This window comes from Palaemon carinicauda, unplaced genomic scaffold (genome assembly GCF_036898095.1).
Source record: "Palaemon carinicauda isolate YSFRI2023 unplaced genomic scaffold, ASM3689809v2 scaffold343, whole genome shotgun sequence".
Taxonomy (NCBI): domain Eukaryota; kingdom Metazoa; phylum Arthropoda; class Malacostraca; order Decapoda; family Palaemonidae; genus Palaemon; species Palaemon carinicauda.
In genome coordinates, this window is record NW_027171114.1 from 43,052 (window position 1) to 57,271 (window position 14,220).

Genomic DNA, 14,220 nt, shown 5'->3' on the forward strand with positions numbered 1-14,220 from the left:
TGCAAGCACTTGGGTACAATACATCTCCATCTTGATGCTTTCAAATGCTTTTGTGACCCAGATATACAACTCGAGGATTCCATCCGTTACAAAGAAGCAGGATATAACTGGGTCGACAAATCGGCAAAAGCTCAAGACTCGCCACACTTAAATGATCTTTCGCCTTCCAATCGCCTCCGCTACATGCCGAGGAATTTTTTTTTTTTTCCTTTTTTATATATTTTTTTTTTTGGCTTATGAAAGATATGGTCAGTCGGCCGTTGCGTCAGACGACGTTCCCGCCGACTCGCAGGCATAGTGGGATTTTGCATTTTTTCTCAAGTAAAGAATAAAAACTTCCAAATTTCAACCTATCCTATTTTACATCATACGATCTTTCACAGTTAAGCTTAATCATAACAAGTCTTAAATATTAATTTCATGCAAAGATTTTTGTATCAAACTTTATTATATAACCTATGTTGCACTTCTTTAAAGGAAAAAATTAGCTAACTTAGGGAATTCAGTGATTTAACTAGGAAACGAGAGAGAGAGAGAGAGAGAGAGAGAGAGAGAGAGAGAGAGAGAGAGAGAGAGAGAGAGAGAGAGAGAGAGAAATATGCTAGGATAAGACATCATAGTCGCACATGCTGCCCAAACTGCGAGCATGATTTCACTGATTAAGATATAAAAAAAAAATAGCCCTCTTGTATTTTTTTATACTTTTATATATATATCTTTACTCATCACTGATACACCAGACAAACTGCACGCACTAAGTACACATTGAGTAAATGGTGTACAGCCTAAAACGTATGTACACCCACTGATACAAACTTATGGCAAAGCAAACACTGACATACATACACACACTACTGGGGGGACAGAAAATAAAGAATAAGGTAAACATAATACTACACCATTTATGTCTATAGTTTTGTTTTACTGTAAGGTGTGTTGCTGGAGCAGCGATACAACTGCTTCATTTTTTTTTCTTTTCTTTAGGGAGATGTTATTTGATTATTCAATGATTTCCTGTCTTATTTTTTTCTTCAGTATTAAACGAGCAGAACATTCTCTCATTTTCACTATTGGAAAAGAATGAAAAAGGGACTTCAATGTGGAAGCACACTTGAACACAAATAGGAATTTTGTTTTAGAAAGTTTCAGGGTTTCAGAATCTTGTGCCACAATTGCAGTAAACACTATCCACCGTCACGCTTCGAAACTTAAACGATCGACTCCGTTCTTCCCAAAGATGTGCATAAAAAAATACAGTACCTATAGGTTTTAATTTTATGAAAAAGGGATATGTTATTCTTGAATACACATTATAACATTAATATGCAGACTGCGCTTACAATAATATAAATGTAAAGGTAATATTCTCTCGGCTCCTATCGGCCAAGGATTGGAAAGTCATTCTTTTATCTCTCGCACATTTTTACTTTTCCTCGTCAAAAGTATTCAAGCTGAACTGAAAAGGATGTTACCAAAACAGACCTAAAACACATATATGGCACATTGAGCAACAATAACAAGTCTAATTCTACAGTTTTTTTTGGGTAGAAGAAAAGAACTAAATGGAAGTACTTACTAAAAGACTGATGTAGGCTACTTGCGTAACAGTAAGGTAAGTTGCTTAGAACTCGGGGCTCGGAAAAGTGGCAGGCTTCTTGCTACAGAAACACGCAGGGGAAACGTTGAGGTATTTAACATTGGGATTTCAGAGGTAAAAACAGGCAGCGGGGATGGGGGGAGGGGAAAGGCCAAACAGACATGGTGGGACAGTCAATTTTGAGCAGTCGAGATCAATGAGAAGTTGGGTGACAATATCTTTGTTACACAATATATACTGTATATAAATATATAAATGGAGGAGAGGAATAGATGGAGTGGGGGAGGGGGAAACTAGTTCTTTCAGAAGAATCCTGAGATATAGGCTGAAAAGTGATTCACAAGAAAAGTACAAAATAAATGATGATGATGGTAAGGGATAAGCAACGAATTGAAAAAAATCTTGCCATGAGGCACTACCTAAGAATGCAAAAATAAAGGCACTATCTAAATCCATTTTTTTTTTACAAAGCTGCACAAATATTCTAACATTACATTCTGTAGGGAATAACTTTTTTTATTTTTGCTCAGTCATTTTCTGAAAGCCACCGCCGTCGAGGTGTACCCTGCGTCTCGAGCTACTAGGATTGCAGGCACGCTCAACCGTGGCCGCTCAACTCGCGAGCATGCAAAGCATACAAACATTTTGGTTTTCATCACAGTTTTCTGTATGTTCCAATCTATAAATTCTCAACAAAATAATGACAACAAATATTCTTCCAACTCACAAAGACATTGCAAAATGTAACTCAACTCCACATGCAAAAAATACAACATATATTCCAAACAAAAACATGAAATTATCAAAAAAACAACTACGATTACTGCATATCATTTCAACGTAAAAATCTTAACAGCTTATTTCCTATTTACGAACTTTATTCGACCATAACACTGCACAATAATTCACACCAATTTGGGGAAATGGAAAAACTTACAACTATTTCCCTTTTGCACTCACTTGCAATACAAAACTTCACGTCACATACAGCACTATGTACATCACTGGTACCACTGTACACTTTACATTGTCTCGTAGGTAGAAAAATGTATGTCTTGTGCTTCACATATAATCTTGTGCCATCTTGGTAAATGAACCATTATTATTATTGTTTTTTTTAAACACGTTCTTTGAAGGCTTTACGTGCACGCCGTTTGTCAATGACCGAGGGGGAAAAAAAATCCCTCTTGTGCGAGAGGTCGCTCATAAGACGAGTGTCGTCACACACACTCACAGCCAATGTGATGCACATCAACTGTTTTAAACTATTGTATAGTCACGATGCAAGGCAACCCTCATCTCGTGTGGTTTTCTATTTCGCTCGGAACGTTCACGTGGAGTCCTTGCCATTCCACCTGCGGTAACGGACCCTACGTTCTATTGGCATCGCCTCGCAAAATACTCCAGCCACTGGATATTCCACACACACAAATCCACTTCTAACAGTACATTGTATTTGTAAGGCTACGGAGTTGTGGACAAAATCATTGCACACCTGGTGGGCTTATTTGCTACATATAGGTATATGTAATGTATATTTCCTCCCTAGGATGTTTCAACAGTTTGGAAGTGGATCAAAATATTTGAAAAAGATAAAAAGGGAACCACCTGAAACCAATGCTCTACTGGTACTTACAGCTAATGCTTTCCAATTCAATGACAATACTGACATCAAGTTAATAGAGATGAAACTTGCAATAATTATCACAGGCATTCCACACAATCCTCAACATGACATTACTTGTGGACCTTTTAAAACAATAGGCGAAGTTACGTGATTTATCCGAGGTGGTCAATTGACATTCATTAGATTATGATTTAAATGATGATAAATCTTTAGGCAAACATATATGGGACTGAATGAATGCAATTTTCAATAGACAAACTAAAAAAAGGTCTGCAGTGCGAATTATATTCCGTTACTGATGTTACGAAAAAAACATTTCATAAGCATCTATAATTTTATTTTATTTAGCAAAGCTTTTATGATACTGTACTCAAAATTCAACAAGTTTATCAATCATTTAGAATAAAACGCCACACTCGGTATGCATTAATATACAGAATATACATAAAATATATAAGAAAATTAATAGCCTTCAAAAAACTCAAATCTGTAAATATGCTCTGGACACGCACTAGTATGTTAACGATGGATTTTTCTTTTGATAAACATTCACAAGTAACTATCGTACTGTTGTATTCCAGACGTTAGATTTCCCGCGAGCGGAAATCGACCAAAACCGTTTAACAAGGAAATGCAAGTTTTCAAGGAGTAATAAATGCTCCAGTCTCAAGTGGTACGCTTTTTCTTTTTCTCTTTCACATCTTTTCTATAATAAGGGGAATAAGGGCGATGGAGGAGAAAAGAGTAATCCTGCAATGCTAAATATTGATTATATATATGTGTATATGTATATATGTCATAATAATAGAAAGGCTGGTGGCCAGAACATGCTGGCCTATTGCAGACACTCTAATGTAGTTGAACATATAATGGAGGAGCCACACACTACTATATATTTTGTAGTTTATTTTCGTTTGGTTAGGGATATCTCTACGGTTCCGTCCCACGGGAAAGTTTCTCCCGCGACGGAAGAGTTCTCGGCGCGAACCCAGTTAAACTTCCGCCATGAGAGACTGTGATTCGATGGGCGCAGCGGAGTCGTAGAGAGTGTCAGTGTCTTGTGTGGGTTCACCTTGAAGTTGGCACTGATTATTTAAAGTTCCCGCACCGCAGTCGCAGAAGAACCTGAAACGTAAGGACGATATTATTTTGCGAACGTCGTACGGCAAATTGCCGTTTCTGAGATTGGGTGATTGGAACTACAAATCAGTTTAAAATGAAATATTCTTATATCTTCGCTGACATAAGTCTCTTTTCATGTTTTATGTATAAAAGACCTTAGACAAATTGCCATTTCTGAGATTAGGTGTTTGGAACTATGAATGTATCTAAAATGAAGTATTCTTATATCTTCTCTTGGTGAAGACACACTGCTAGAAGATACTTGACACATTAACATATGGAAATAATTCGTGTTAAAAAATACAACAAATTATTTCAACAAAACTTTCAAAAAAGAAAAAAGAAACAATTTTGTAGTCACCCCAAAAACAGAGAAGCTTTGGTTAAGTTTACTTACAACACTCAGCCAAGATGACTGATTATTAGTTTAGCCAACTTTGTATGAGAGGATAACTTATCATATAAGTCTTTATCAACTGTATCTTGGTTATTTTGTGAAATTAAGACACCTATAAAACTAGATACTGTACGCTTTTGTTTACATTCCGAAAAAGGCATTTACGGTACATCTCAGCTTTACTCTAAAACAGTTTGCAGTTTGTTTAGAAACTGACACCTACAAATAAAAATATGGCTAATACTGAAATTCTTCTTTACAAGTTTATAGTAAGTCAAGGATGAGACCTTACTTTGATGGACATTTTATATGAACTAGATGAAATATTGAAAGTGATAAGGATGGATGGATTGTACTAAATTATGAATTTGGGGCACAGAGCCTAGGTCTTTCAGTAATCGTGTGACGGGAAAACCCGCAGTTGCAATATATAAGACGTTGGACGGCAAGATAGACGAAGTGAGATCAGAGATACAGTATATACTAAGAGAGTTGAAGACCCAGGCATACATGACTGAGGACTATGAAGCCCGAAGTCGGAGATGATGAATGGGGAAGTATTGATTTAAAACCCTAGATGGAGACGACTGGCGAAATCTAACTGAGGCCCCTTTGCGTCAATACATGTAGGAGGAGATGATGATGATAATTATTACTTGCCAAGCTACAGCCCCATTTGGATAAGTAGGATGCTACAAGCCCAAGGGCTCCAACAGGGATACAAATCAAGTGAGGAAAGGAAATAAGGGAATACAGGTAGCAAATAAACTATAAACTGTGTAAGTAATGAATTATTATTACTATTACTAAACAACTTACAACCCCAGATGGAGAAGCAGGATGCTATGAACCCAAGGGCTCCAACAGGATAAAACAGTCCAGTGATAAAAGGAAATTAAGAAATAAATAAGCTACAAGAGAAGTAATGAGCATTTAAAATAGCATATGTTAGGAGCTGGGAAAAATAAAAAATAATTCTAAATATGGAGGGCAAGCTAGGGAACAACGTAACACCCTTAAGTAATGCCTATATTGTACTGCTGAGAAGCAATGACGACAATAAATGAATGCCGAACGGTTTAGTTGCTAAAGAAATTTACATGCTGGTGGTGGAGGACAAGACTGAAGCATCGACAGTAAAGTTCAAAATATAATTCACCGACCTGTCACGCCTAATAAATTCTACCACGTGACTGCTATGGCAAGTTGATATAATTCACTGACCTGTCACGCCTAATAAATTCTACCACGTGACTGCTATGGCAAGTTGATATAATTCACTGACCTGTCACGCCTAATAAATTCTACCACGTGACTGCTATGGCAAGTTGATATAATTCACTGACCTGTCACGCCTAATAAATTCTACCACGTGACTGCTATGGCAAGTTGATATAATTCACTGACCTGTCACGCCTAATAAATTCTACCACGTGACTGCTATGGCAAGTTGATATAATTCACCGACCTGTCACGCCTTATACATTCTACCACGTGACTGCTATGGCAAGTTGATATAATTCACTGACCTGTCACGCCTAATAAATTCTACCACGTGACTGCTATGGCAAGTTGATATAATTCACTGACCTGTCACGCCTAATAAATTCTACCACGTGACTGCTATGGCAAGTTGATATAATTCACTGACCTGTCACGCCTAATAAATTCTACCACGTGACTGCTATGGCAAGTTGATATAATTCACTGACCTGTCACGCCTAATAAATTCTACCACGTGACTGCTATGGCAAGTTGATATAATTCACTGACCTGTCACGCCTAATAAATTCTACCACGTGACTGCTATGGCAAGTTGATATAATTCACCGACCTGTCACGCCTTATACATTCTACCACGTGACTGCTATGGCAAGTTGATATAATTCACTGACCTGTCACGCCTAATAAATTCTACCACGTGACTGCTATGGCAAGTTGATATAATTCACCGACCTGTCACGCCTTATACATTCTACCACGTGACTGCTATGGCAAGTTGATATAATTCACTGACCTGTCACGCCTAATAAATTCTACCACGTGACTGCTATGGCAAGTTGATATAATTCACTGACCTGTCACGCCTAATAAATTCTACCACGTGACTGCTATGGCAAGTTGATATAATTCACCGACCTGTCACGCCTTATACATTCTACCACGTGACTGCTATGGCAAGTTGATATAATTCACTGACCTGTCATGCCTTATAAATTCTACCACGTGACTGCTATGGCAAGTTGATATAATTCACTGACCTGTCACGCCTAATAAATTCTACCACGTGACTGCTATGGCAAGTTGATATAATTCACCGACCTGTCACGCCTTATACATTCTACCACGTGACTGCTATGGCAAGTTGATATAATTCACTGACCTGTCACGCCTAATAAATTCTACCACGTGACTGCTATGGCAAGTTGATATAATTCACTGACCTGTCACGCCTAATAAATTCTACCACGTGACTGCTATGGCAAGTTGATATAATTCACTGACCTGTCATGCCTTATACATTCTACCACGTGACTGCTATGGCAAGTTGATATAATTCACTGACCTGTCACGCCTAATAAATTCTACCACGTGACTGCTATGGCAAGTTGATATAATTCACTGACCTGTCACGCCTAATAAATTCTACCACGTGACTGCTATGGCAAGTTGATATAATTCACCGACCTGTCACGCCTTATACATTCTACCACGTGACTGCTATGGCAAGTTGATATAATTCACTGACCTGTCACGCCTAATAAATTCTACCACGTGACTGCTATGGCAAGTTGATATAATTCACTGACCTGTCACGCCTAATAAATTCTACCACGTGACTGCTATGGCAAGTTGATATAATTCACTGACCTGTCATGCCTTATACATTCTACCACGTGACTGCTATGGCAAGTTGATATAATTCACTGACCTGTCACGCCTAATAAATTCTACCACGTGACTGCTATGGCAAGTTGATATAATTCACTGACCTGTCACGCCTAATAAATTCTACCACGTGACTGCTATGGCAAGTTGATATAATTCACCGACCTGTCACGCCTTATACATTCTACCACGTGACTGCTATGGCAAGTTGATATAATTCACTGACCTGTCACGCCTAATAAATTCTACCACGTGACTGCTATGGCAAGTTGATATAATTCACTGACCTGTCACGCCTAATAAATTCTACCACGTGACTGCTATGGCAAGTTGATATAATTCACTGACCTGTCATGCCTTATACATTCTACCACGTGACTGCTATGGCAAGTTGATATAATTCACTGACCTGTCACGCCTAATAAATTCTACCACGTGACTGCTATGGCAAGTTGATATAATTCACTGACCTGTCACGCCTAATAAATTCTACCACGTGACTGCTATGGCAAGTTGATATAATTCACCGACCTGTCACGCCTTATACATTCTACCACGTGACTGCTATGGCAAGTTGATATAATTCACTGACCTGTCATGCCTTATAAATTCTACCACGTGACTGCTATGGCAAGTTGATATAATTCACTGACCTGTCACGCCTAATAAATTCTACCACGTGACTGCTATGGCAAGTTGATATAATTCACCGACCTGTCACGCCTTATACATTCTACCACGTGACTGCTATGGCAAGTTGATATAATTCACTGACCTGTCACGCCTAATAAATTCTACCACGTGACTGCTATGGCAAGTTGATATAATTCACTGACCTGTCACGCCTAATAAATTCTACCACGTGACTGCTATGGCAAGTTGATATAATTCACTGACCTGTCATGCCTTATACATTCTACCACGTGACTGCTATGGCAAGTTGATATAATTCACTGACCTGTCACGCCTAATAAATTCTACCACGTGACTGCTATGGCAAGTTGATATAATTCACTGACCTGTCACGCCTAATAAATTCTACCACGTGACTGCTATGGCAAGTTGATATAATTCACCGACCTGTCACGCCTTATACATTCTACCACGTGACTGCTATGGCAAGTTGATATAATTCACTGACCTGTCACGCCTAATAAATTCTACCACGTGACTGCTATGGCAAGTTGATATAATTCACTGACCTGTCACGCCTTATACATTCTACCACGTGACTGCTATGGCAAGTTGATATAATTCACTGACCTGTCACGCCTTATACATTCTACCACGTGACTGCTATGGCAAGTTGATATAATTCACTGACCTGTCATGCCTTATAAATTCTACCACGTGACTGCTATGGAAAGTTGATATAATTCACTGACCTGTCACGCCTTATACATTCTACCACGTGACTGCTATGGCAAGTTGATATAATTCACTGACCTGTCACGCCTAATAAATTCTACCACGTGACTGCTATGGCAAGTTGATATAATTCCCTGACCTGTCATGCCTTATACATTCTACCACGTGACTGCTATGGCAAGTTGATATAATTCACTGACCTGTCACGCCTAATAAATTCTACCACGTGACTGCTATGGCAAGTTGATATAATTCACTGACCTGTCACGCCTAATAAATTCTACCACGTGACTGCTATGGCAAGTTGATATAATTCACTGACCTGTCACGCCTTATACATTCTACCACGTGACTGCTATGGCAAGTTGATATAATTCACTGACCTGTCACGCCTTATACATTCTACCACGTGACTGCTATGGCAAGTTGATATAATTCACTGACCTGTCACGCCTTATACATTCTACCACGTGACTGCTATGGCAAGTTGATATAATTCACTGACCTGTCATGCCTTATAAATTCTACCACGTGACTGCTATGGAAAGTTGATATAATTCACTGACCTGTCACGCCTTATACATTCTACCACGTGACTGCTATGGCAAGTTGATATAATTCACTGACCTGTCATGCCTTATAAATTCTACCACGTGACTGCTATGGCAAGTTGATATAATTCACTGACCTGTCATGCCTTATAAATTCTACCACGTGACTGCTATGGAAAGTTGATATAATTCACTGACCTGTCACGCCTTATACATTCTACCACGTGACTGCTATGGCAAGTTGATATAATTCACTGACCTGTCATGCCTTATAAATTCTACCACGTGACTGCTATGGAAAGTTGATATAATTCACTGACCTGTCATGCCTTATAAATTCTACCACGTGACTGCTATGGCAAGTTTTGATGCAATTCACGCAGATGGCATTCCGTTCCGTGGTATTACAGGTACGGCATCGATAGAAGTCGTGCATTGGGAAACTTGTGTACGACGAAATCTTGTACAGGCACTGACCGCTCGTTACAGCCTTCTGCACTGCATCGTGGTTGTCAAATATCTTGTTAGCTGTGAAGAAACAAAGAGAGAATTAAAGATATGCATAAATATGACACAATGAAATCATAACTATGAAAATCTTATCAACAATTATGTACTACACAGTATATAAACAATTAACAACGAATATAGCCATTTCCAGACCACTGCAGGACAATGCCTCAGACAAATTAATAATCGTCTAGGGTTTGGTCAGTTTTCATCACCACGCTGGTGAAGGCGGGAGATTTTCGTCTGATCGCTCACCACAAACCAACCTAGTATGGGTGGCTCTGACTAGTACAGCTTTGCTGATCATGGCAATTCTCAAACCCTTTCACAATTTTAACCCTTTTACTCCCAAGCTATTTGGAACTTTCCAACCCTTAACCCCCAGGCGTTTTTTTTTTTCAAGCACATTTTGCAATATATTTTATTTAAATTGCTCTAACAGCCTTCATTTTCATCATAGAGTGTCAGGTTGGTCTCATTCTTTAGGAAAATGCCTGAAGTTTCTCATAAAGTTATAAAATATATGCAAGAAAATGTATAAAGCAGTTTTTTGCAAGGATGTACCGGTACGTCCATGGGGGTAAAGGGATGAGTTTTGTGAAACGTACCAGTACGTCCTTTGAGGGTTAAAGGGTTAAGGAATCAAAACTCAGTAAATAGAAAAAAGTACAAACGCATAACGACTACATACCTCGTTCAATTGGGTTAACCCCTGATGCTAAACACAACCCACCGAAACGATTATTAAAAATGTGGTTGTTTTCTAGGGTTGCAGTAGCATTATTGGTTATCTCAATCCCGGCAGCTAAGCCGTCATATATTCTGTTCCTTCTCAAAATAGGGTGACTTTGTGTTGGATGGCTCTGCGTTGAAATCAAGACGCCAGCCTGCGCATTGCGGAATATGTCGTTGTCTTCCAGTACGCCTGTAATTGAAATAAAGTGATATAGCAATTTTAAAGCAATTAAGTAGTTTTTCTTAAGTATAATTTCATCATAATTGATTGTTCATGATTTAATCTTGATGAATTTAGCAGGGTTATCAAAATTCCAATAGAGGAGGTGAATTACTGTATAATATCAAAAACATGATCCAACTGCCTTCAAGATTCATGGAGAAGAAGTATTAGGTGCCTCGAATCAGACTTAAAAACATTTTCGAATCAAGATTTCAGTATAATATCAAAACCATGATCCAACTGCCTTCAAGATTCATGGAGAAGAAGTATTAGGTGCCTCGAATCAGACTTAAAAACATTTTCGAATCAAGATTTCAGTATAATATCAAAAACATGATCCAACTGCCTTCAAGATTCATGGAAAAGTATTAGGTACCTCGAATCAGACTTAAAAACATTTTCGAATCAAGATTTCAGTATATCAAAAACATGATCCAACTGCCTTCAAGATTCATGGAGAAGAAGTATTAGGTGCCTCGAATCAGACTTAAAAACATTTTCGAATCAAGATTTCAGTATAATATCAAAAACATGATCCAACTGACTTCAAGATTCATAGAGAAGTATTAGGTATCTCGAATCAGACTTAAAAACATTTTTGAATCAAGATTTCAGTATAATATCAAAAACATGATCCAACTGCCTTCAAGATTCATGGAGAAGTATTAGGCGTCTCGAATCAGACTTAAAAACATTTTTGAATCAAGATATGAGCCAAAATTCAAGTTGACACAATGTTCCTCATATCTCTAGACCAACACCTCGTCGTGTGTCTTACCTTTTCCGCCATTAAATATACAGATTCCAGCTTCCCTTCCATCGAAGATCTTGTTCCTTCGAAGAGTTGGATTGCTATCGGTTTTGATCCACACACCAGCCATTGCATTGTCAAAGATTTCATTTTGTTCCAATAGACCGAGACCTCCGTTGTACACTAACACACCGCCATTTTGGCCGCCCCAAATTTTATTCCGTCTGATGTTGGGGTTACTCCCCGTTCTGAAAAAAAAGAAAAAGACATTAAATTCATTAATTTTCTTGAAATTTAGAACAAAAGATTCTTTTCTTAACCTTCATGGATAAGATCTTGGAAACTAAAGATTTTCCACACTGAATATCTTTCTTACTTTCAAAAGTTGTGGAATGATCTTCCTAATCGGGTATAGTTGAATCGGTAGAACTTCAAAAGTTCAAAGTTGTAGCAAATGTTTTGATGTTGAACAGGTTGACATAGGTCTTTGTATAGTTTATATATGACAAAAATATTTTATTGCTAATTTTCTCATTGTTTAATTATTTCCTTTCCTCACATGGCTATTTTTCCCTATTGAACCCTTAGGCTTATAGCATCTTGCTTTTCAAACTAGGGTTGTAGCTTACCTAATAAAAATAACAGCATACTGAAGGAATCCTTCTAAATTAATGAGAGAGAGAGAGAGAGAGAGAGAGAGAGAGAGAGAGAGAGAGAGAGAGAGAGAGAGAGAGAGAGAGAGAGAGAGAGAGTGTGTGTGTGTGTGTCCTTACCTTATTTGTACACCTGAGTATAAGTGGTTGAAAATGTCATTATCTTCTAAGAGACCATGTCCATTGTCATAAAAATAGACGCCAACTTGCTTTCCTGAGTGAATGCGGTTTCTCCGTAACGTTGGCGTGCTTCCTGTGAAATAAAAAACAAAGGCATAATGAAACGACATGTTAAAAACTGGAACGCTTTCTCTGAAAAGCAGAAAAATTGTAAAATTGGAAACCTTTGGACTCGCAGTTTCATAAAAGGATGAATTTCTTTTAATTAGTTTTTCTAACTAAAAAAGATTTCAAGAAATTTAGTATAAGTATCACCGAGATTAGTTCTGCAAATGTTCAAATTTCTCACACACATAATGAATTTAATTTCAAACGTATAACTTTTTCATCCTATGTTTTATAAATAAACTTGAAAACTCATTGTTAATAGTTTATATATGACATATCTATTTTGATGTTGTTACTGTTTTTAGAATGATTTATCGTTAGTTTGTTCCTATCATTTATTTATTTCCTTATTTCTTTTCCTCACTGGGCTATTTTTCCCTATTGGAGCCCTTGGGCTTATAGCATCTTGCTTTTCCAACTAGGGTTGTAGATTGGCTAGTAATAATAATAATAATAGCATAATTTGTTTTACCTGAAGAAACACTGAACCAAAAGACAAAAGAAAACTTTATAATTACTGTAAACTAAATTAACCATTATGCTTAGACATTCAAATGTTCAAAAGTTGCCCTTGAATGGCAGATACAGGGGACAAGAGAGTGTCCTAGAGACTGATCATATATATGACCAGAGTACAAGGCCCTTCTCCCTCAAGCTACGACCCAGGAGGGCCAGACTATGGCTGCTGATGACTCCGCTGGTAGATTTACAGGTTCCCCAAAACCACCACATCCCTAGCTCCCAAAGAAGCTTGCCGACAGGTCTTCAACTCACAATTGATTGGTTCCAGGAAGCTGTTTGTAAGACCAACCTGGATTCCATGCCTATGATTTCCAACTACAAGTCAACAAATAGTCAGGTTTCATATGAAATAGACGTGAGGTTAACCCTTTTACCCCCGGGGTATTTGGAAATTTCCAACCCTTAACCGCCAGGGGGTTATTTTTTTCCCAGCAAATTTTGCAGTAAATTTTTTTTATATTGCTCTAACAGGTTTAATTTTTGTCATAGAGAGGTCAGGTTGGTCTCATTCTCTTGGAAAATGCCTGAATTTTCTCAAAAAATTATAAAAAAATATGAAAAACTCATTTTTATAGCATTTTTTTGCAAGGACGTACCGGTACGTCCATGGGGGTAAAGGGATGGCTTTTGTGAAACATACCAGTACGTCCTTTGGGGGTAAAAGGGTTAATACAAATGTTGTTCTGCTTACTGTAGAAGAGACACTCTAGCTATGGTCAGCAGTTCTTCTAGGAGAACAGCACTCCAAAATCAAACCATTGTTCTCTAGTCTTGGGTAGTGCCATAACCTCTGTACCATGGTGGTCAGCAGTTCTTCTAGGAGAAGGACACTCCAAAACAAACCATTGTTCTCTAAGTCTTGGGTAGTGCCATAACCTCTGTACCATGGTCTTCCACTGTCTTGGGTTAGAGATCTCCTGCTTGAGGGTTTAAGAAATATTTATTTCAATGTTATTACTGTTCGTAAGATATTTTATTTTTCCTTGT

General features: G+C 38.0%; 1 protein-coding gene across 3 annotated transcripts in view; it reads right to left on the reverse strand.

The window, feature by feature from the left end:
* Positions 1 to 1,143: 1,143 nt before the first annotated feature.
* The window catches only part of FBXO11 (F-box protein 11), a 52,836-nt gene continuing 39,759 nt past the window's right edge, over positions 1,144 to 14,220 (reverse strand). For all 3 annotated transcript variants that reach the window (XM_068369018.1, XM_068369017.1, XM_068369015.1), the window contains exons 10-14: positions 12,544 to 12,676; positions 11,798 to 12,018; positions 10,753 to 10,986; positions 9,872 to 10,079; positions 1,144 to 4,349 (exon numbers count right to left, since the gene is read on the reverse strand). In XM_068369018.1, coding sequence (XP_068225119.1) covers positions 4,217 to 4,349; positions 9,872 to 10,079; positions 10,753 to 10,986; positions 11,798 to 12,018; positions 12,544 to 12,676 — 929 coding nt within the window. In that variant the 3' untranslated portion in view covers positions 1,144 to 4,216. The remainder of the gene's footprint in view (positions 4,350 to 9,871; positions 10,080 to 10,752; positions 10,987 to 11,797; positions 12,019 to 12,543; positions 12,677 to 14,220) is intronic.